Genomic DNA, 22,519 nt, shown 5'->3' on the forward strand with positions numbered 1-22,519 from the left:
CTGTCACTTACTATATGACCCTGGGAAAGTCCTAAATGTGTCATCTGTAAAACGGGAATGACAATAACCCTACCTCATAGGGTCGTTGCCATGGAACATGTACCATGATAAGTGCCATGATGAGGTATGACCCAAAGAGGGAATGCAAGGGGAATGTGGTGATGCGCGTAGACCATCACCCAGCCAAAGTGGAGACGCTGAGCCCCACTAGAAGAACTCAGCCCAGCCTCATTCCACCCAGACAGAGTGATACCCACCTGAGGGTGCCATCGTCTGGGTCCTCAGCCTCCTCAAGTTCTTCCCACTCGCTGTCACTCTCACGGGACTCTTCTGGAGGCAAACACTCTGAGAAAGTACCCCGAGAACAGAACTGCGGTAAAGGAATGGTCCCTGAATCTGCCTTCAAACATTCTCCACAGGGTAGCTGGTCTTCCAACGTAGAGCTGATAGTAGCATATGCTTCATCCTCCAAGGTGAGAGAAGGGGCTTCAGGTAGATGGTATATGTCACCTTCATCATCATCACTGTACAATTCAGGACTAGAAAACAGAAACCCACGTGTCTTCCGGTATTGATCAGAAATTCCTCTCCCCACCTTCCCTTGCTTTCAGGATGCTCATCGTGACACATCACAGGCAAGCCAGCCAGGCTTGAAACAGTTCTTGCCAGAGACTGCTCTGGGGTCAGGAGGTGAACAGTGAATACGGCATGGCCCTTGACCTGGAGGAGCCCCTGATTTAATGGGAAGAGCGAGCAGTGAACAAATGTTAGAATCAGGTAGTAAGTGCTATGGTAGAGGCAGCACAGAGCCTTATGGGAGCAGGGGGAGCTCCTTACCGAGTCCAGAAGACAATGCGGGAACTTGCCAGAGGACACGGATCAAAAGCAGAGCTATGACCCAGTTTTAGTCCTGACGCTTCCTATGGGAAGACAGTCAGACCTCAGGCAAGCTTATTAACTTCTCTAGAACCTCAGTCTTTTCATCTGAAAAATGGGAAGGTTAAGAAACTTATAGGAGCATTGGGATGCTTACATTAAATAATTCTGATACAGCCACCCATGGCTCCTGGTACAGGGTAAGTTCTCAGTAAATGGAAGATGTCATGATTGCTACTATGATTACGTTTGCTATTTCGACAGAGGAATTAGATGGAAAGGGCCAAAGCAAGAGGCTGGGAACAGCTCAAGCAGGTGACCTTCAAAGCACTTTGCCCAAATATCAGGTCCTTTACAGAGCACTGAAACAGTGTCTATTTGGAGAGGCAGCCAGCTGGAGTGACATTTACTCCCTGTGTGACATAGGAAGCAGATGAACGGTGAAGCTCATTGGTTGGCAACGATGATGCAGAAGCAACAGGGAGAGAATAAGCCTTCAAGGGGCTGCCGAAAGTCACTACACACGTTTTTGATTAGAAAGAGCAGTCCATGAAGATGACAGAGCATTGGGCACAGTGCTTCCAACATGCAGACAGGGTACTCAGAAAATATCTGTCGAGAGTCTGGTTAGAGAAGATGAGTAGGAGAATCTAAAAGAAACGCACATAGGTTGAGCTTTGTACCAAATACATGGATCCTTGTTTATCAGCCTCCTTCCCCATCCCCAAATCAATAGGGTGGCTTTGTCAGTGCCCCTGCCCTCCGTTTCCCTTTCCTGCAATACATCTTTCCCTTAAAATCAGCGCTGGTACCTCCTTATATCTACAAGCCCCCAAACACCCATGTAGCTCGCCCTCCTCCCCAGTAGGGCTGGAGTGTTGGTTCCAACCTGAGTTTGCTGTCAAAGAGACATCATTTCTGCTCATGAGAGATACAGAGTTCATGTAAATGGGCATTTCCTGTAAATATACACGCACATGTGTTTAAAAAGAAGACCATATGCATAAAGACTAAAGAGGAACATTCACTTTAAGAAAACAATCTCTTAAAATTGCTAAGCTCTTTAAGGAAAACTTGATCTAACACCTTAAAGTATTTGACCAAATTGTGCAGAAAATGTGTTTTCTTATAAACATAGGGAGGGAATACTATGGCAGTTTTGTCAAAGGACAGGAAATCCAGCTGGTGCCCAGGCCCACCCTGCCGTTGCTCCCCCGCCCCCCAGCAGCAACTCTCTCCTTCCCTCTCTGCGGAGAAGCAGGTGGCAACACTGCAGCGCCTGGCTGGCCATGCCTCACCTCCCGCTTCCATGCTCCTCCAACCTTTGTAATAAGCTCCTTGCTTTCCAGGTTGGATTTGGGGCTCCAGCTACTAGCGCTGCCCGGAAAGAGAGCCAGGGAGGCCATCAGCCTGAGAGGCAAGAGGCAAGGCTGTTGGGTGTCCAGAGGGGGCTCAGTGGTCTCCAGGGTGGCATCTTGGCCATTATCTCAGGGAGAATAACTGCCCTTCCAACCACCCTTCCACCCAGGCCACCAGGCTGCTCTTGGAGCTCTGACCTGGAGTTTGCTTGTGGGCATGGAGAAAAGGATGTGAGGCAAGCAGAGGTCCAGAAAGGCCCGAGAGAGCCCACCAGGCAGAGCCTATTTCACGGAAGGGGTGAGACTTGGAGATTTGGAGAATTTGATAAGATGTTTTGGCGTGTGGACACGCCAGGTAGAGAGTGAGAGTCCTTCCCCCAGGGCTCAAGGCCAGCTCAGGACCTGGGGATAATGCAGTAGGGCTCCATCTAGAACCTGAAGGGATCAGAGTGCTCCGAGCTCTCTGTTTACCCCTGGATACATTTTATGAGCTCGGCTCCTCCCTGCCCTCATTCTCTCCCTCCCAAGCTGTCTGACAAAAGGAGCCTCCTGTAGACAGATGGTACTTAGAGGAGAATCTGGAGACCCCACCTGGGTCTCCTCAGGTGCGCCCAGCTGCCTCCTCCACACAAGCTGGCAGGGCCCTGGCACTAGGCCTCCCACCAGATCCTGCAATTCTTCAGCGACTGCTTTTAAGGAAAGGAATCCCGGTTCAGCTCTGAGGTCAGTGAAATCATCGTGAAGCCTCTGCTTGCTACAGGGTATTTGCTGAGAGTGGAAGACACCAGGCCCAACGTCCCAGGAGAGCTGTTCCTTAGAGACTTGAGCCACCAACATCACATTCACCTTTCAGGAAGACAAGTCAAATGAGTAGACGGCATTTCAGGCCTGAAATACCGGGTATTGTAATTGCCCTATTTACTGCGGGTAAGCTCACAACAAGGTCGGGTTTTGTGTCTCTTCATGTGAGGCTCAGCCTTCCCCGTCTCTCCAGCACCAGGCCCGCCCCACATCCCCATTAGCCTGGTGAGTGCCACTGGGACTTCCTGCCAGTGCCAAGTTTAACATTTGGGGGGTTTTGTTTGCAGTGTTTCTAAGACATCAAGTAGAGATGTTCAGGGATCGCTGGGGGTGAAGTTCAGTTGATAATCCTGAGCTGGAGTTCAGTATTTAGGAGTCGTGAGAGTGGGTGTGTATGGGGGTGTCCCCAGGGAGCCTGTCAGCTTGCGGAGAGAACCCAGCTGAAGGCAGCACCCAGCCCCAGGCTGCCACGGGCTCTGCTCTGCTGGGTTAGACCACTGCCGCTCCTGGCCAGGCATCTGCCCCACTCACTCCTCTCAGTCACACTTCACACTGTGAAGGCAGAGCAGGCCTTCACAGGGGTCCCCTGTGTCCTCCCGTTGGACCGACAGCCCTGCTCACCTAGCAGCTCATTCAACCCTCGGCCAGCTACTCTGAGGTCACACCTGGCATGTCAGCTGCAGTTAAGTTAGACCCTTAATCTCCTAAGCATCTTTGCTATCCCAGGAACACTGCCCTCCCCAGAACATAGACAGTAACTTTAGGTTCATGTCAAGGACCTGGTTTCATTTTGCATTCTTAAATAACCATGAAGACTTATATCCTCACTTTCTCTAAATGATACTTGCTGAAAATAGATGCATTTTAATTACAGGAATATAAGTATATATGCTAGGGGAGAGAGACAGAGACAGAGATAAAGGAAGGAAGGAAGGGAAGGGAAGAGAAATAACCTTAAACACTCTGCAACAACCACTTCTCACTCAATGAGTTTAAGCCCTGAATTGAACGTGAGTGGGAAACTTGAATCTGCCATCCCTTCATTCCTACGAGGCTAGCATTTAAAGATAAGCATTTTGCAGTCAGCATGGCCCATAAATGCAAGTCACCAGACTTCATCTGAGGCTCAACCAAAGAAAAGGTAATCTCCTCCCACACCAACGGAGAAAAACATCACATCTCCCAAAGTGATGTTCAGGGTAATGTGACTTGATATGATTTTACCTTATGCCCTACTTTAGAAACTAACCTTGCATAAGATGCAACTCCAGCCAAGTACCAAGTCCTCTCTCTGGAAGATACACAATTCCAGTGTTCCTCCATGAAAATGTACTGTACTGCTTTATTACATGTTTTACAAAGATCTACTACCGTATGGTAGTAGTATGTGTACAGTGTGGTAAAAGAAGAGAACAGGGAAGGAAGAGTAAAACTTCGTCTTCTCCATGAACACTCTGGGTTTGCTGGGGTGCCGGCAGCCACTAGACTAGGAAGTAACCACCTCGTAGATGGTAAGATCTGCCAGTTCGGTGGGAATTTTAATTGATTGGGACTTGTTTTTAGCTGAAAATGGCTCAGGAAAGGGAAGGAAAACTGACTTGAGCTCCTGCTGCATGCCAGGCTCTGGACTAGTGCTCTGCATGCGTTATTTCTTTTGAAGGGCACAGTACCCTGTGGAGTTGTCAGGGTCTTCATTTACATTTGAGAAGCCTCAAGCTCAGGGAAGACAACTCTCCAGACACACTAGTAAGTGGTAGAGCTGAAACCAGGGCTGTATGATCAAGAAGTCAGTACTCTTTTTGATCTACACTGCAGAAAGAAAACTTCACTCAGGGATGCCAGAAACAAGAGGCAGTTACCTGGGGCAGCCACCTCAGAACTGAGCTGTGGATATTCCAGGGAGAACCACAAAGAACCACAAACCCACTTTGGAATCCTAATTCTGACCCTACCCAGGAGCTGGGGGAACTGTGTCCAGGGATTGCTGAGCCTGTGCCACGCTTTTCCTCCTGTAGAGGGCAGTCACTAACTATGTGTGCTTTAAGCGCAAGCTAAGGTCCCACTGGAGGAGAAGCTAATATGGTTTGAGTCCTTCCTTTGTAGAGAAGGAAAGGTTCCTGAATGGAAGAGAGAAAACGCAGTACAAGTGAAACACAGTAAAAGGAAATGTGAAGAGGCAGAGCGCTGCCATCACCAGGGCTGTGGGAGGTAAGTACAAGGGGGAGGAGTTGGTGATGGAGGGAGTCGGGGCAGAGAATAGCAAGGCTGCCTCCCTGTAACTCCGTGGGCCACATGGCCTGGGTAGCAAGCATAGGGCAACAACCAAGGTGGAATGATGATCTGGGGCTCCACCAGAATGTTCTGAAGAAGCTCTTAGTATAATTCTAGGAAGGGGCAGCCCCCTGTAAGGATGGCAGATTTTGGACATCTGGTATACCCTTGCAAGGAGGAATGCTAAGCCAGATTTAATTTGATTCAGAAATATAAAATGATGTGATGTTTCTTATTTTTTTAAAAAAGAAATGACGAAAACAGGAGGAAAACATATCAGGATTTATGAGTAGAAGATAGAGAAAGACAATTTTCACGTCAGTATAAAGAAGAACTTCCTGATCAACAGCTACACGATGATAAAATGGGCCACGTCAAGAGGCAGCAACTTCCGCCTCCCTGGAGATATTCAAGTAAAAGCAGGCCCCCTACTTCAGGGATGTCACAGAGCAGATCCCAGCATGGGATATGAAGTTAGATGAGACTATTTTTACATGGAACAATCCTGAATTTCTGTGAGTCCATGAATGAGACAGTGACAACATACAGTAATAATTAGTTTAAATACTATTATTAATAAGTAATAATTATATTATATTAAAGGCACATGGCAAGTCAAACTCCAGGCTTATACCTAATCCTAGAGTCACTTTATAATCCAGTCCATCACCCCAAATTATCTATCAGTAAAACCTTTAAACATCCAAAAGGGTGGCCCCATGTCTACAGGGAAGTACCGCTCCTTTTATATTTCCTACAAGATCATACGAATAGCTGTCCTTGGATAAATCTCTGTAGGTTATTTCCTTTATCATTTGATCAAGTATATCAATTACTGCCTAGAATGCAAATGTAAGGAACTATACATACACTCGTGCTTATGCATTTTCAAACAATGAAAATGAATACCACCGATGAACGTGCTTGCCCGCCCTGTTCTACTCCACAGAGTAGCTGGCACAATACAGTATACTTTAAAAATTGTATCTGGATGCTTCTAGGAAACATATGCCTGGCTCCTGTCTGTCACGGATCTCACCCTGCCTAATTGCATTACCCCAGCCGCTTCATAGTTCATGTCACCTACTAGTCCCTATAGACTTGCCCTTGTCAGTCTTCTAGGATGACCAACAATTAAGAGCTATTTAATATCAGTGGGTTTATACAGTGTCAGACACAAACCATTGTTCCTCGTTTGTCTGCTTTGTGCCCATGCATCTAGTTAGCACACTCCTAGGAGCAATGTCTCGCCCTCGCTCAGTATTTGTACCCCTCTCTCTGCTCCTAACAGGTTTCTAAGTACCCTGGCTATGTGTAAAAATACGCATCAAACTGAATGAAAGCGTTTGTTTTCCATCAGAACAGGACTGAGAAGTGGAAATACTCAGGGGTGGATGAGCACAAAAATGCAGACTATGTTAAAGAACAAATGGCTATTGAAATGAATGCTTCAGTCTGGTCTTGAAGACGTAGATTTGGGTTTTTTTCTTAAGCTGGTGTTGATTACAAAGCATTATATTTGCAATAGAAATGATGTACACAAGGGAACCTCTTTCTTACCATGGTGCTTCAAGAGGCCATGAGCGATGCAGGACAAAGGTCTGTATGTGGGGAAGAAACCCCAAGGCCTGCCATCTGTAGTCTCCAAGGGTACTGGGGGACCTCTGGGTGGGGTTTGCTTTCCCAAAAGCTCACAAGTTGTGGTTACAGCAGCTCCAGATCGCATGCTTCTCTTGTTTCTTCCTCCCCTCCAATGCCCAGAACAGTCCTGGCCCAGCAAGCATCTGAGCGTAGTTATTAATTGCTTGACTGTAATTTCTAGCAATGACATGCACACAATTTATAATATGTCTGCAAAGGGGTGATCCTTACCTTTCAAGTCTCCTGATATCACAAACTGAATAGCAGTTTTGCCTCATATCGTTTTCCAAAGAGGTAGCCAATGTTGATGCATCCATTTCTTGGTGAAGTCTGAATAAATGAGGGTAGGAATCCCGAGGACGAGTCAAGGAAGTGGCCCAGGGTCTCTCTGTGTCTTGGTTCCATTGTGCCTCTCTGGTGGCCTGTTGGAAAGACTCTGGCCTGAGACCCAGGCCTTCCCCTGCATCTGCGGAGGCACTGTCCCTCTGGCTGTCCTCTTGATCTAGGCTGGGGCTCTGCTCTGAGTCAGTGCCTGTTGCCCTGGTGAATTCTTTGTCTGCTGAGAGCACAGGTGTCTATTGAAAGAAATGCTAAGGATTACTGGATCCACGGTGCTCACTGAGCAAAATCTAAATATTGCTTTGGTACCAAAGTCGGTACCAATCCACCCCTTTTCTCTGTTCTTCAAATGAGCGTCTGTACTCACTATTTCTGTATCCCCTCCTTCTCGTTTGTACCCACTCCAACCAGGCTTCTGTCTCCATCCTTCCACTGAAGGAGCTCTGATTAGGATCTCTAGCGACCTACATCTTTCTAAAGCCAAAGGATAATTCTGTCCTCATCTCACTCTAACTCTCAGCAACATTCAGCATAACTGGTCCCTCCTCCTTCTTGAGAATGTCCCTTACGAATTTACTCTACTTAAACGTTGAGTTTACCCTGAACTCTGCCCTTACCTGGACCACTTCCCAGGCCCCTTCTCAGTCTCATGTGCTGTCTCATTCCTTTGGACCAGACCGCTCAGTGTTGGGGTGTCACATGGCTCACTTCTCAGCCCTCTTCTTGACTTTTTCTGTACTCCTTCCCGCGGTGATCTCATCCAATTTATGGCTTTCAGTGGCATTATTTGCTGACAATTCCAAGTTCGCTTTTTCCAGCCCTGATCTCACACCAGTTCTCCACTAACAACTGCCTAACAGACATCTCCATCGAATGCTCCACAAACATTTAAGTTTACACGCTATCAAGGGCTACTTCCGCACACACATATCTAATCCAAAAGTCATCCCACGGGCTCTACCTCCCAGTCACCTCCCAAATCTGACCACTTACCAGCTATTTGGCTACAACCTGAGTCTAAGCCACAGTATCTCACCTGAATCGCTGCCACCTTACCTGCTCCACTCCATCTCCACCAGCAACCTAAGTGACCTCTCTAAAGTACAGACCACATGAGGCCACATTCCTGCTTCACCCTTCACCCTCCAACCCCTCCCAGCCCAGTGGCTTCCTGTGGCAGCCAGGATGGAATCGGCACATTACCAAGACCTACAGGGTCACGCATGGTGCAGTCCCTGACTCCCTTTACAACTCCTCCCATTCCACACTCCCCTTTATTAGCTACTGTCCAGGCACAACCATTATCTTTGTGTCCTTCAGACCTCCAGGTCATTCCTGTCTCAGAGCCTTTGCATATGCTATTCCTTCTGCCTGGAATGACCTTATTCCAGATGTTTGTACAGCCGCCTCCTTCTCATAACTACTTTATTCTAGTTCTGAACTAAATACTCTCTTCCTTGGTCTTCAGTCTGACCTCTGGAGCCACATGAATGAATGAAAATTCTTCTTGCACTTGGTCCTCAGGTATGAGGAGAGAGGAAGCATGCCCACCATTCCTCACCCCAAGCCCTTCCCACTAGATGCATCTGGGCTTTCCTTGGGGGAGCTCTTCTCCAGGACAGAAGGACAACTCTTTCCCTGGCATTACCAGATATCAGCCCCTTGGCCTGATCTTTGTGTGTATGAAGCTTGACCCTCCCCTGCCCTGTTCATTTGCTTAACACAATTGCTGACATCTACCTTCCTTTCCAAACTGGCAACTGGAAACGTTCAGATTTCCTTCCCATAGCTCTTTGCTCACCAAAGTTGGTATCAAATGACCTCTTGGAGTCCAGGCATCAAAAGGATCTGGGTCACCAAGTCCCTGTGCTGTGTCTAGTGACTGTCACCCTCAGTGATGATAAGTGATTGATTTTATCCACATCTTATCCACGTCTCAGATGAGGAATCATGAGACCTAGAGAGGTCAGGCAAGTGCCCAAGGTCCTTGCAGCAAACAGAGCAGGTGCAGGTGATTCCAGGGTACTCACACCGATCCCCCTAAACAACTGAGGCCATCAGCCCCCAGCTGCCAGGACTGCTGGCTGCTGGCAGCTTACAGCTATCCCCTCTGCAGGAATTGTGCTCAGCTCAAGGGAACTGCCTTGGCCAAAGTTAGGCCCCCTCCCTTGGGGCAGCTCTTACTCCAGTGCCAGTTGATGCAGAGAGCAAAGGTACAGGCTCTTTTGTCCCAATTCGGGACAGCTCTGTGGGGCCATCCCAGCTTCAGCGCTCCCTGTGAGGTCAGCCGAGGCCCCTGTTGCAGCTGCAACACATTTACTTCCCCTTCTGCCCAGCTGTGCTTCTCGCACCCTCACAAGGGTGTTCCCAAGAGCCGCCCCCATAAACTTCCTGCACTCCAATCTCTACCGCAGAGTCTGTGCCCAAGGACTCAACAGGTGGTACTGTGATGGTGAACGTTATGTGTCACCTTGGCTAGGCCACAGTACCCAGATATTCGGTCAAACACGAATCTAGATGTTTCTGTAAAGGTATTTTTTAGATGAGAGTAGCAGGTAAATCAGTAGACTTTGAGTGAAGCAAATCACCTTCTGTAATGTTGGCGAGCTTCGTTCAATAAGTTGAAGGCCTTAAGAGAAAAAAGACTGAGCTCCCCAAGAAAGAATGAATCCTGCCTCCAGACTGCCTTAGGACTCACCATGCAACATCAGCTCCCCACTGGGTTTCCAGCCAGCCAGCCTGCTCTGCAGAATTTAGACTGGCCGGGCACCATGATCACGTGAGCCAATTCCTTAAAATTTCTCTCTGTCTCTGTCTCTGTCTCTACACACACACACACACACACACACACACACACACACACACACACACACACACACACACACACACACACCCTATTGGTTCTATTTCTCTGGAGGACCTAATACAGGCATCAATGTAAGAATTCTGAACTGTCCTGATTCCAATGCTTCCCTTCTTTGCACTAGACCATACATGCCTAATTCATGTTTTAGAAGGGTGGACGTATACCCTTCTTTTTTTTCTCTCCATTTCATTCCTCAGAATGGAAATTCTTACCTTCCCTTCATTTGGTTTTTACTCCCATTGCTCCTGGTTTCCCCTCTCTGGTACTTAGACTGCCAGAGAACCTAGTTCTAGAAGTTTCACAGCCAAGATCTAAACGTGTAACCATCTACAGGAAGAGCCAAATATTGGGAGAGGCAGAAGCAGGGAGAGGAAGGGGAAGGCAGAGGTAGGACCTCATGAACCTGTCACAGACTAGTTGAGGTTTGGGGGCCAGCTACTCTCCTGCCCCAATGAAAGTAGATGGCATTGAACACTACCAAAGCAAGGCTGGGCTTCTCAGGACCCACCAGACAAGAAAAGGAGTGCCTGAACCCGAGGCATGTGGAGAGAACAGAGAGCACTGCGCCTTACCTGCCAGCCCTGATCCATCTCAGGCAGCACACCTGGCAGGGGTCGGCAAAGCAGGAGCGTGACTTCCTGCGAGGCTCCTCGCAGTAAATGCAGCACCTCCTATCAGAAACCAAACTCCATGGTTAGTTGTAGGGCTGCGGAGTGTCCTCCTCTGTGCTCTCCACTCTCTCCCGGGCCCCTCCCCCCCACACCTTGATCTGTTTCTTGGCTCCAGAGAACTTTGGAGGACACCGCTGACTTCCCAAAGTGCATGGATCCAAGGCCAGTGGCCTGTGGTTCCCACAAAGATGATGCGCCGATACTGAGCTGGAAGCGGCCAAGGTCTGCCTGGGGCCTTTGGATGGCAGCATCTGCCAATACTGACGCCTCTTCCTCAGCGAGAGAGTGAATCAAGTAAATGACTGTTACCATCTCAACCTCCTTTCCCTGTCTGCCCACCCCCGCCTCAGGCCACCGGTCACGTAGATGCCGCCACCCCCATCTCTAAAGCCTGACCCTCAGCCCTGAGCTTCTGCCCAGGGTCAGCTCGGGCCCTCGGAACCTCTCACCTGTGAAACTGCAGTGACTTCCTCTCTGCTCCTGGCCTCCTGCACTGCCACCCACGTCCCTTCCTCCACATCACTAACACGCAGTCGTTCCCAAATACAGATAGAACCAGGTTCTTCTCCTGCTGAACCCTCTCTCTGGGTCACCTCGCTCAACATAAGCACAGCACCCAGAACCTGTTCTTACCTGCCACTGCCTCTCGCCCTGCTCTCTCTCCCATCTGCTCCTCCCTGCACCCACTTCCTGAGCTCCCACCATGCTGAACCTCTTGCTCCAAGCCACCCTCTCAAAGCCCAGGGCATGAGGTTGCCTGAACAGCTCTTATTACCTATCTAGACCATGATGTCTCAACCTCTTAGCACTATTGGCATTTTAGGCTGGATAACTCTGTTGTCAGAGCTGTCCTGTGCATCGCAGGACGTTGAGCAGCATCTCTGGTCTCTACACACTAGATGCCAGTAGTGTCCATTAGTTGTGAAAACCGTAAATGTCTCTGGTCTTCACCAAATGTCCCAAGAGGCAAATTCACCCCTACCTGGAACCACTGATCTGGATTGATCTGGGTACTACTCAGTACCCCCAGCTGCAATGGACTGCCATAGAATGGGCTCCTTCCCCCTTCCCTGGTGCAAGCACTGGAGCAGGGCCTTTTGTCTCTCATGGCACTTATTTCCCGCAGTGGGAATTGTTCTTTTGTTATCCCACTACCCCCGTGAGCTCTGAAACCAGACTGTATGAACTGTCCACCTCTCTGTCTTCAGTTCCTCACACAGTTGCTGGCCCAGCAGCGGTTCTCAGAGGATGATCCTGGATCAGATGAAGGATGCAGGATGGATGAAGGTATCCCCACCCTAACGCTGCTCTGAGGATTCCCCACCCCTCCCCATCCCACCTAGAGCCACTCTCCACCTTCGTCTGCCTTGCTCTGTGCCCTGGAGGTAGACCTGTGAGGGCTGCAGAGAGGCTTCCTGCTGGGCTCAGCCAATGCGAGGGTGAACAGGGATCAGAGCCGAGGGGGAGAGGGAGGTCCACGTTTGCTTTCCTGCATTCCTCCCTGTGGGGTTGTCACAGGATGACTATATCCCTGCTCCACCTAGCTCACTCAGCTTCTAGGATTTGGTAACTGCTCCTACCCATCTCCCTTTGGACTTCGGGGGTAGGGAAGGTGAATGACTGCACCCACTGTTCCCAGCCCCAGGGCTCTATACTCTCCCTTGAGTTTCCCAACAATCTCCGCACCTTTATTAAACTTTCTCAGATGGCCCAATTTCTGCCAGGACCCTGACCGATATGTACAATATTTCACTGAGATTTTATGCTATAAGATTAAGAAATGCCCACTTTTTACTTTCTTTTTTATTACATTTTTGATCATACACACGACAACCAATGCAACACTACACGTCAAAGCCGTAAATTTAGTAGAGAAATGGGAAGGAGGGCAGAAAGGGACCCAAGGTAGCCCATTGAGCCCTCACGCCCACCTCTGGGAGTGTGTGTTAGGAGACCTTTAGCCAGCACAGAAGCCAGGGTTTTATCTTCAGTTTCATTACGAACCTACTGAGAAGCAAGGCTTACTCAAGGTCAGATAGTTAAAAATTGAGATGGAAATTTTAATATGAGGATGTTCTGCCAATTTCTCTCTTTATGTGATCCAAATCCAGGCTCCACGTGTGATTTCCGGGAGCCCAGAGTATTCCCCATGGTGGGGGGCCCTGAAAGGAGTGTGGCTGACCTCAGCCTGCACACAGGACTGCATCCCTCATGGCCTCCCACCTGGAAGTCGAGGCCTTCTGTGGGCCTTCCGTTCACAGCCAGGATAATGTCACCAGCTGCGATGGCCCCATTCTCCTCTGCCGGCTGCCCCGGGAAGAGCCGCTTAATCCTCACAAGATCGTTCTTGAGATGGCCGCAGCGTTCACTCTCCATCTGCACGAAACTGAATCCCAAACCACTGGCGTTCTTTCTTAGCTTGACTTCAAACCTGGGACCTGTATCGTGGGATGTGAATGAGATCCACCCTTCAGTAGATTACAAATGAAATTGGCCAGCCTCAAAATGCCAATTGTCAAGTAAATGAATTATTCCTGTTTTACATTAAACGATTTCATTTTGCTCATTTTTATGACAGAGTCCATTATACCTGTTATAGGTCAGTGTCATCCAAAGGAAATATGTGAACTGCACATGCAAACCACATACATAATGTCAAAGTTTTCAAACAGCTACATTTTAAAAAATAAGAGGAAAAGGGTAAAATAAACATAATCATATTTCATTTAACCCAACATACCTAAAATATTACCATTTCAACATGTAACAACACAAATAAATTATTAATGAGGTACTTTACGTTCTTCTTATGAAATAAGTCTTTAAGACTCAAGTATATATTTTATCAGTTTGGAGTGGTCACACTTCAAGTCCTCAATAGGCACATGGGCAAGTGGCTACCATACTGGATAGAGCAATTATAGACAATCAACAAGGTTTATATGTAAAGATATAACTTAGAGACGTACACAATAGGCCCAAATCATTTAGTAAAACTTGAATCACATATATTCTTATTACCCTTTTAGAACCACAGTCATTTTTTAGTATACTTGAAAAAAATTTTTTGTATAATTAGACCATGGAGATAATCATGGCCAACTCTATGAAAATGTTTTAGCTGCCATTTTGTTCAGCCCTGTGTAGTGACCGTAAGACAAAACAGCTGCTTCTGGGCACCCAAGATGGACACAGCCCAAAGAACTTACATAGTCTGGCAGCCAGAGGCCTCTGGGCCTCCCCTACTCTGCTTTCACCACCTCAGTTGGCAATCAATCAATAGAGGGACAGAGCACTGATTTATAAACTATGATTTGGGGCAAGAATGAAAGTGTCTGAAGCAGTTAGGTTCAGGTATGTCGTATGACCAGTTTCACCATCACCATCGTCTGACCCCTTTAGCTCATTCTGTATTCAATTTCTCAAAGGCCCTCACTGGAGTGAGCCGAGGAGCAACGAAAGAAAAAACAGACTTATTTTATGCACATGCTTTTCCCCCTCCACCCAACCCCATTGCTCACTATGGTTACCTTGCATTCAACCTGATTTAACGCCTTCAGGAAAGTCTCTATAAAGGGGTTGACAAGCAGCTAAGCTGCAAATCATGACGTACTAAGGAAATAAATGTTTTCCTAGCAGGAAACAAAATCCCAGGGAAGTGCAGAGAGGCAACGCATCAGATGATGTATAATAGTGCCCCTGTAAACTGATCATGGGTTTGCTTTTTGATGTTAGTAACTAGGCTAGGTTTCTGAGTGCCCTCCTCTCCCCACCCACCTCATCTTTACTCAGATTTTTGTTACAAGTGTCTCGGCTGAAACGTGGACCCTTTGTCAGCAAAGGCATGATCCTTTCATTCCAATTTCAACCCCAAATACTTATTTAGACACAAACATTTCCGTAGCTGATCAGAAATCCTCAGAAGGCTTGGGGGCAGAATTATGCCTGGTCATCATTTTGGGGATAATGCATTTTTCTTATAGGAACATGTTCCATTAGATTGGCTTCCATTGCATCTGAAAGCGGTCGCATGATGACCACCGCTGCTCACTATCTTTTGAGAACCCAGAGGGAGCCTTCCTGCTTTCCCTTTGGAGTTGACAATTCAAAGGCAGCACAGGATGACATGACAATAGTAACACTCAATCCTCTCTCCTCTCACCATATGTCGCTGAGACACTGCTCGCAGGCCTTCCAGGCAAGACTGTTGCCAAGGAAACAGCCGTGCATTCATCTCCCATCCTGTCATTAGCAGAAGGACACTGCTGTGCAGTCCTGGGGCCTCTTCTCTCTAAGACCAGTCTTGCAACCTAGAAGGATGGGTGGACGAACTCAATTTACACCTCATATGGCAACCAGGAGTCTCTCCCTCCACTTGGCAAATGCTTCGTAATTTTCTGATACATCCAGTAGCTGCTTCATTTGAATCTCAAATCAAAATCTCCAATCTAGCTTATCTGTTAGGATCCAGAGCCATATTTCCAACTGTCTGTTGGACAAATGCTCCTGGAAGTAACACATATACTTCCATCTCAGTGTATTCAAGGCCAAATTCATCTTCTTCCTCTCACTCACCCTCATTTCCCCTCCTCATTTTGCCTAAAACATTCCTCCTCTTGCCTTTGCTCTCTCAGAATACTGACCTATCCCTCAACTAACCTCCCAGGGGCCACACTTGCAGTGGACCAGCTTTCCCCCTTCTGCGCTCCAAATACCCAACTGGCTTCCAAGGCTTGCATGTTCTCCATCAGAAACATCTCCCTCAGTGCTCCCCTCTCCTCCATTCCCTCTCCTGCTGCCAATGGCCAGCTAGACTGGGGCAAGCGCCCTCTAACTTGACTTCCTGGACCCTATCTCCTCCTCCTTCAGTCCACTCCCCTCAAGGTTACCTGTGGATTGAAATAAGACACAAGCTGAACATGCAACACTCTTGATTAAAAATCTCCAGTGTTTTCCATCACCTAAAATCCAAACCCCCAGCACAGTATCCCAGCCCTATGTCAATCTGGCCTCCCCCTTTCTTTCTGGTTCAATTTCCCTTTCCTCTTCCCCACACACTGTATACTCCCATTACCCAGAGCATGACCCAGTAGCTAGACATCGCCTGGAAGTTTGGAGAAATTCTGAGCTTCCACTTGGGGGACTTGACCCTGCCAACATCCTCCTGCAGCAATGGTCATTCAGCACCATTGCTGTGACCCCAGAGTGACAGTTCCTACCTGTCATCACCGCCAGTATGCTGGCCAAATACATTCTCTAAGCATGTCCGTCAGCAAAGTTCTGAAGAATAGAGAATACTACTAAATTATGACTTTGTTCTCAAGATATGTCAGCCAAGGTCACCAAGACAAGTAAATCTCACCACAAAATAGAAGAATGGTTTGGGAAAGGAAGCAAAAGGGGGCCCTTCCACCCCTCTGTTTGCCAGAGGGGTCCCTAGGAGCCCTTTGCATCTCTGATGGTTGCCCAGTTGCCAAGAGGGAGACCCCAGCTCTGTGGCTCAGGCCACCATCGCAAGTAAAGGTTCCCACCCTCAGGCGGAGGATGGGACAGAGTGTAGTGACATCCAGATGCTGCCTGGGCACTGCACAGAATGAGGACCGAAGGGTAAATGCTCTTGGCATCTTGAATTTCTACCTCTTTGTAATAAAAGGACCCCTAGGACAGTGTAGCCTGTAATTACACAGGTTGACGGGAACGGCATGAACTTGGGCGGGGGTGGGTGTCAGCACGTGCCAAGGCGGGTGCTGAGAGGCTCTGAGAGCAGACGGAGGCATTGGTCAGTTACAGCTGGAGCAGAGGGCGTGAGGGGGCGGCCAGGCAGGAGAAGTCACTTCACTCAGTCAGCTGAGTACGGCTGTCTGATTCCAGAATCTAGGCAAGAGACAGTAAGCTTTTCAAGGCTCCTTAGAGGAGGTGAGCTTCTCTGCCTGGGAACATCTGCCTGCTTCCTCCTGACTTTCACACCTCCAAAGAAAAGCGCTGGTAAAAGGAAGATGTGAAAGGGAAAAAACAGACACAACAGAAAGTCTCGTTGGTTTCCTGCCTACCCCCTCCCACCCAGAGGCAACCACAGTTTCTGATGCTGTCGAGGAAAACTCTGGGGGGAAGGAAAGCTCCCCAGTAACCAGTAACGGTGCACTCACCTGCCCAGAGCCCTTGAGGCACTGCACGGCCTGCTTGTGGGTGAGGCCACACAGACTCACTCCATCCACCTGCAAGAGCCGGTCACCTGGGAGGGGGACAGATGTCATGTCCCCGAGCTCCTGGGGCTGCAGAAAGGACTCTTCTGCGAGGCCCCTGCCCAGCACCCCTCCACACAGCCTCAAGGAGGGGTAGGGAGCTGAGCTGGGGGGAGCCCCGCCCGGGCCCTGCCAGCCTCCCCTGTGAGCAGCTGCACAGATCAGCGGTCTAGAAACCTCTATCCTTGGCTCACAGAGCAGTTAAGCCAGCTAACAAGTACAACCTTATCCTTTCTCCTGATTTCCTGGGAAACGATTTTTGAAAGTTTTTTCAAGTCTCTTAAGGGTGATATTTATATCTCCAGGATGTTTTTTATTTCAAAAAACCTCAGGGAGACCTGGTTGATGCCAGGGACCCTGGAATTCTAGGGAAAATGGAGATAGGTAAGATCGTAGGTGCCCTTTTTAGGCCAATTCTAGCCATTTTGGAGAACAGTAAAAATCCACCCCCCCTTCCTTCAGAGCAGTGGATGTGAGGAAGGGCAGAAAGGAGGCTTGCTGGTGTCCTCCCCGGATACTTAAGTGGAGGTCACCAGTACCTGCTCTGTCCTCCATGGGGAGCATGGCTTCTCCCATGAAAGCCAAACAGCAACAAGTTTATTTAAAATTTCATATTTTTAAATCACCTTATGTTTCCCAAGCATTTGGGCCCCATGTTAACATATCAGGTAGGTGGGTCAGGTTAAATCATCTCCTTTTCCAGGTAAGGAAACCATGACCTGGAGAGGCAATCATCTGCACAAGGCATCAGAGTGAGAGTGGGGCAAGGCTTGACGGCTGCACCCCCCAGGCCGGGGCTCATCACACCGCAGAACGCAGAGCCCAGCGTGACTCCATCCTCACCCTGCAGGATCCGCCCTTCCTTGGCTGCTGGCCCTCCAGGAATGATGGATTTCACGTAGATACCTCCACAGAGCACACTTGTGTTAATGCCACCCTGGAAAACACAATGAAAAACTCACCACCCATCTGCCCCCTCCTGAAGGGGCCTCCCCCACCTCCCTGACTCAGAGAGCTCCCATCTGCCTTCCGCTCTCTCCCATCACCTCATCTCCATGTGACACCATCTTATATATTCACTTGTTTGTTTAAGCTTATTATCCACTGAGCAGAAGGTTAGATGCTCATAAGAAGTATAACGATATGAGCCGTGTGAGGGAGCTGTGTCATATCCAGCCCAGCACTGGCCAATGGCAGGTGCTCAGAAATGAGTCACGTCAATGTACCACATCGTCTCTCCATAAGCAGTAACCAGCAAAAGTGGATACAGCGATAGGCCCAAAGGCTGGTGCCTGGCATATTCTCTATCCTTGTGTGTTGGTTTGCGGATACAAAAGTAGAATTCAACCACACAGTATTTTGCAACTTTTTTTTTTTAACTTAACAATAGATTATGAACATCCTTACAGGTCACTAAAGATCTAACTTTATCTTTTTCTTCTAATTTTTCCATGTGTGTATACACACATACATAAAAATTTTTACATCAGTGGGATTATATAATATCATTCTTGTACAATTTTTATCCTCCCCCCTCCCGGGTCTGCCAGATGGAGCTCAGAAACCAAATGCAAAGTGTCTGTCCTGAATGGAGGTCTTACCAACCTGACGACCAGGGACCACCCCATTCACCTTTGGCTTGTGTCCCTGAAGCTCCACAATGCTACCCTCTCCTTATTGTCCAGCATAACCATAATTCCACCCACACTGCTTGGAGTGTCTGCTCTTCCCAAGTTTGCCATTGGTCTCCCAGTTTCACTTTGAACTCCCATCCCTCACTGAGGCCCCCACTGACTTTCTTGGTTCATCACTCTGACGTGTTGCTTGTACCCAGTGATCACTGGGTTATCAGAGGTTGGCACATGAGTGCAATGCCCACCAAGACTCCAGATGAACATCTTTCAACTCTTTACTTTCTAAGCTCTCCTAAGAATTCTTACAGTCACGCTGAATCCAAGTGTCCCATCTTCTTTAACCAGCTCCACGAAGTAGATTTCACTGGCATTGTTTTCTGAAGGTGATAGAGGACACGAAGAACCAGTACCCTACCACGAATGAACAAACAAAAAGAAAGAAGAAGTGAAGGCGCTGGCCCTGCCTAAGCAGATGACACCTCTTAGCTCTCACCTGCTCTCAGGAGCCAGCAGCATTGCACATCAAAAAAAACCCCATAAGTTTCAGGGCTGGGCCAACAGGGGATTCACTCTCCGCTTAATCAGTTCTTCCCTGTATGACTTTGCACCTGTCTCTTGGTCTCTCCAGACTTTTTCCCCAATCCACGGAACTGCAATGAGAGATCACCTTCTAACAGTGAGTATGAATGATGCCCAGCACATAACAGGGTCTCAGTAGATTCTCCCTGTTTCTACTCATGATGCAAGTATCCTTATGAGAACTGAAGTCATCTAGACACTCCCTGGTAGCTTCACACATGACACCAGTCAAGTGAAGGCATGCTGGATACCAGATACACAGCAGCTTCTGGAGCAGAAGAAAACCTCAGGAGGACCTTCAATCATCTCTAGCAAGAGTAGCTATACTGGGTCTCTACTTTACAGTGGTTGAATGCTTGAGAGAAGAACAGAAGAGAGTATTTTCTACCTCATGCCAGGCATTTTGCTTGGTGCTGTGACATGCATGTCATGTTGATTCATCCATCCAGTCATGCTACGAGATTAATTGAGCACCAAGAGAAGGTGTACATCCCCAGCCTGGGTGATGGAGGAGAGCTGACACGAGGCCTGCTTTCAAAGGTGTGGGCAAGCAGTTAAAGAAACCGATGAGGAGAGCTAAGCACCCCGGGGCTAGAAACAGCGGATGTTCTTAACTTCCCTGAGCCTGAGGAGCGAGAGGGGGGATGGCTGATGGAACTGAGCGAGTGGTAAAGAGCTCGAGGGCAAAGAGCTCCTAACAGGAGCTGTGTTCTTCAGCAGAGGGTCACAGCCAACCTGAGCACCGGCAGGGTGACAAGCCAGTACTCACTCATCCGCCAGCTGCAGGCTCCCACTAGACTGTGAAATCAGAGAAAACCTATATAGTGGCCTCTGCCCCCCACTCCTGGCACAGAGCTCCTTCAACCCTTGTCTTTCCTAAGTGGTGTATGAGGAATCTAAAAAAACAAACTCAGAAGCAGAGTAGTGGATTGGTAGTTGCCAGGGTGAGGGTGAGGGGTGGGCAGTGGAGAGTATGGGTGAAAGTGTCAGAGGGTACAAATTTCCATTTATAAGGTAAATAATTTCTGGGTATGTAACGTACTGCATGGTTACTATAGTAGTTAGAAATACTGTATTGTATATTTGCAAGTTGCTAAGAGAGTATATCCAAAACGCTCTCCACACACACGCGCGCGCGCACACACACACACACACACACACACACACACAATTTTAACTCTGTGAGGGGATGGACCTGCTAACTAACCTTGTTGTGGTAATCATTTTGCTATATATGTGTGTGTGTCTATACATATGTACATATATATACATATATATTAATTATATTAATATATAATAATATATTATATATTAATATAATTATATTATAATTATATTATAATTATAATATATATATGTACATATATATTAATTATATCACAATAAGTGATAAAAAATAAAATACAGGGATGTCTAAATTTAAAAAAAAAATTCCTAAGTGATAGGAGACTAGGAGCATCTTTTGTTCTAATATTTGCTCTTTGACCTCAGTTCCTGACACAGAGCTCTCAAATCCCTTGAAATTTTCTGGGTTATAAGAATGCCTTTTGTTCTAAAGAGGGAACTCTGGTTCCTGCGTAGCTTCAGGATGGGGGCTGGTCACCAGAAAACCAAGCCATGATTAGAAGCTTGAAACTTTCCACTCCACTCAACCCCCCATCCTCTGGGAAGGCAAGAGGGGCTAGAGATTGAACGAATGATCCACCATGCCTGCACGCTGAAGCCTCCATAAGAATTTCAAAAATATGGGATTCGTAGTTTCCAGGTTCATAAACACATCTATGCAGAGAGTACGGCACACCCTAACTCCACAGGGGCAGATGACGCTGCTCTCAGGACCCTTCTAGACCTCACCCTATGCCTCTCTTCATCTGTCTCCTCCCTTGTACCTTTAAAACATCCTTTATAGTAAATCAGCAATAGCAAGGAACCTGTTTTCCTGGATCCTGTGAGCTGCTCTAGGAAATTAACAAACCCAAGGAGGGGGCCATGGGGACCTCCAATTTGCAGCCAAGTCAGACAGAAGTGTGGGTAACCTGGGGACCGACAGCTTCATTGTCATCTGGAGTGGAGGCTGTCTTGAGGGATGGGTCCTTCACCTGTGGGACCTGGTGCTAATTCCAGTCTGTTAGTGTCGGAATTGCTTGATGTGGAAAACCCACCCAACTTGTGTCAGAGTGTTGCGAGTGGGGTAGTAGTGTGAGATAAAGGAAAACAACTCTCTTTTCCTAGACACAGGGCTTCTGGGCAGAGCCAACCAGAAGACAGGGGGCTGACACAGTCTGTGAGTGTCAGCTCCACGGGGCCCAGAGAAAAACGGACAGAGGTCTGGAGGGGCAAAAGGAGACCTTTCCATCCAGTGTCTAAGGAAACACAGCTGGAGTCTGGCGGCCCTGGGACTAAAGCAGACAGTTCTCTGCATGCCAAAGCTGGTCTTTGTCTTCTTCCTCCTTGGTGTGTTGTCAAGAGCGAAGGCAATGAGTTGCAGCTTGAGGACTAACTAGAGACCAAGAATACAAGATGTCTGATTGTCCATGCGTTGCCCTCTGCAGAAGCCAGTTCACAGTTAAAATTAGTGACCGAGGACACTGAAACCTCAAACACTGAGCCCTGGCACTGCACTAGAAGCTTTGCCTTTTCCCCTTTATATTCTTCTCAACAACCATGCACTGTAAGTATTTATTTCCTGACATGGCAAATAGAGAACAAAGGGGGACTTTGGAGCCAAGGCTGTTGGGCTCCACAGCCTGTTCTCTTTCCTCCAGATTCTAGAGAGTGAAGCAAGGGAATGATTACCTTTAATGGTGGAGCAGACAGCTGAGGTCTCAGCCTGGGCATTAAGCTCTGAGTCCGAGCCATTTCCAGTTCTTCAATATTTCTTTCCTGGTCTTGTGTGTGTGATGAAAAACTTCCCAGGTGCCCGTTGCTCAGGCTGTCTGTAGAGAAGACCCCAGAGTTGGCCGTGCTATTCTTCTCCTCGCTTGAGGTATTTCCACAAACACCTATAAAAACAAGCCAAGAAGAAATCAACAGCTTGGAAAGGCTGGCGTCTCAGTGGCATTTCTATGTGGGGCACAGCATTTTCCTCCAATGACAGAGAGACCTTTTATAGCTGCTGGGAGCCGTGTGAGTTTAGCACCTCATGAGAGATGATGCTTTTAGAATAGAGGAAGGGACGATTCTGGATGTGTTCTTGAAACTTAAATAGAGCTTGTGTGACCCAATTATGAAAACACAGGAG

At 47.9% G+C, this 22,519-nt stretch overlaps 1 protein-coding gene across 3 annotated transcripts; it reads right to left on the bottom strand.

Moving 5' to 3' along the window:
- Window positions 1–998: 998 nt before the first annotated feature.
- On the bottom strand, window positions 999–22,385 carry LOC117199154 (putative protein FRMPD2-like). 3 transcript variants are annotated; one of them, XM_033417804.2, is made up of 9 exons: window positions 22,075–22,385; window positions 19,006–19,110; window positions 17,909–18,002; window positions 16,970–17,055; window positions 14,986–15,133; window positions 13,047–13,261; window positions 10,725–10,823; window positions 7,179–7,522; window positions 999–1,526 (listed from the first exon to the last, which is right to left on the bottom strand). In XM_033417804.2, exons 1-9 carry the CDS (start codon window positions 22,135–22,137, stop codon window positions 1,478–1,480), a joined length of 1,203 nt encoding a protein of 400 aa, XP_033273695.1. In that variant the 5' UTR covers window positions 22,138–22,385; the 3' UTR covers window positions 999–1,477. The 3 variants fall into 3 exon arrangements, with proteins under 3 accessions (XP_033273695.1, XP_033273696.1, XP_049553122.1); XM_033417805.2 differs by lacking the exons at window positions 17,909–18,002; window positions 19,006–19,110; window positions 22,075–22,385 and having other exon boundaries at window positions 16,970–17,077; XM_049697165.1 differs by lacking the exons at window positions 999–1,526; window positions 7,179–7,522; window positions 10,725–10,823 and having other exon boundaries at window positions 12,643–13,261; window positions 22,075–22,358.
- Between the last annotated feature and the right edge of the window lie 134 nt (window positions 22,386–22,519).

The sequence above is a fragment of the Orcinus orca genome, chromosome 14 (genome assembly GCF_937001465.1).
Source record: "Orcinus orca chromosome 14, mOrcOrc1.1, whole genome shotgun sequence".
NCBI classification, from domain to species: Eukaryota; Metazoa; Chordata; class Mammalia; order Artiodactyla; family Delphinidae; genus Orcinus; species Orcinus orca.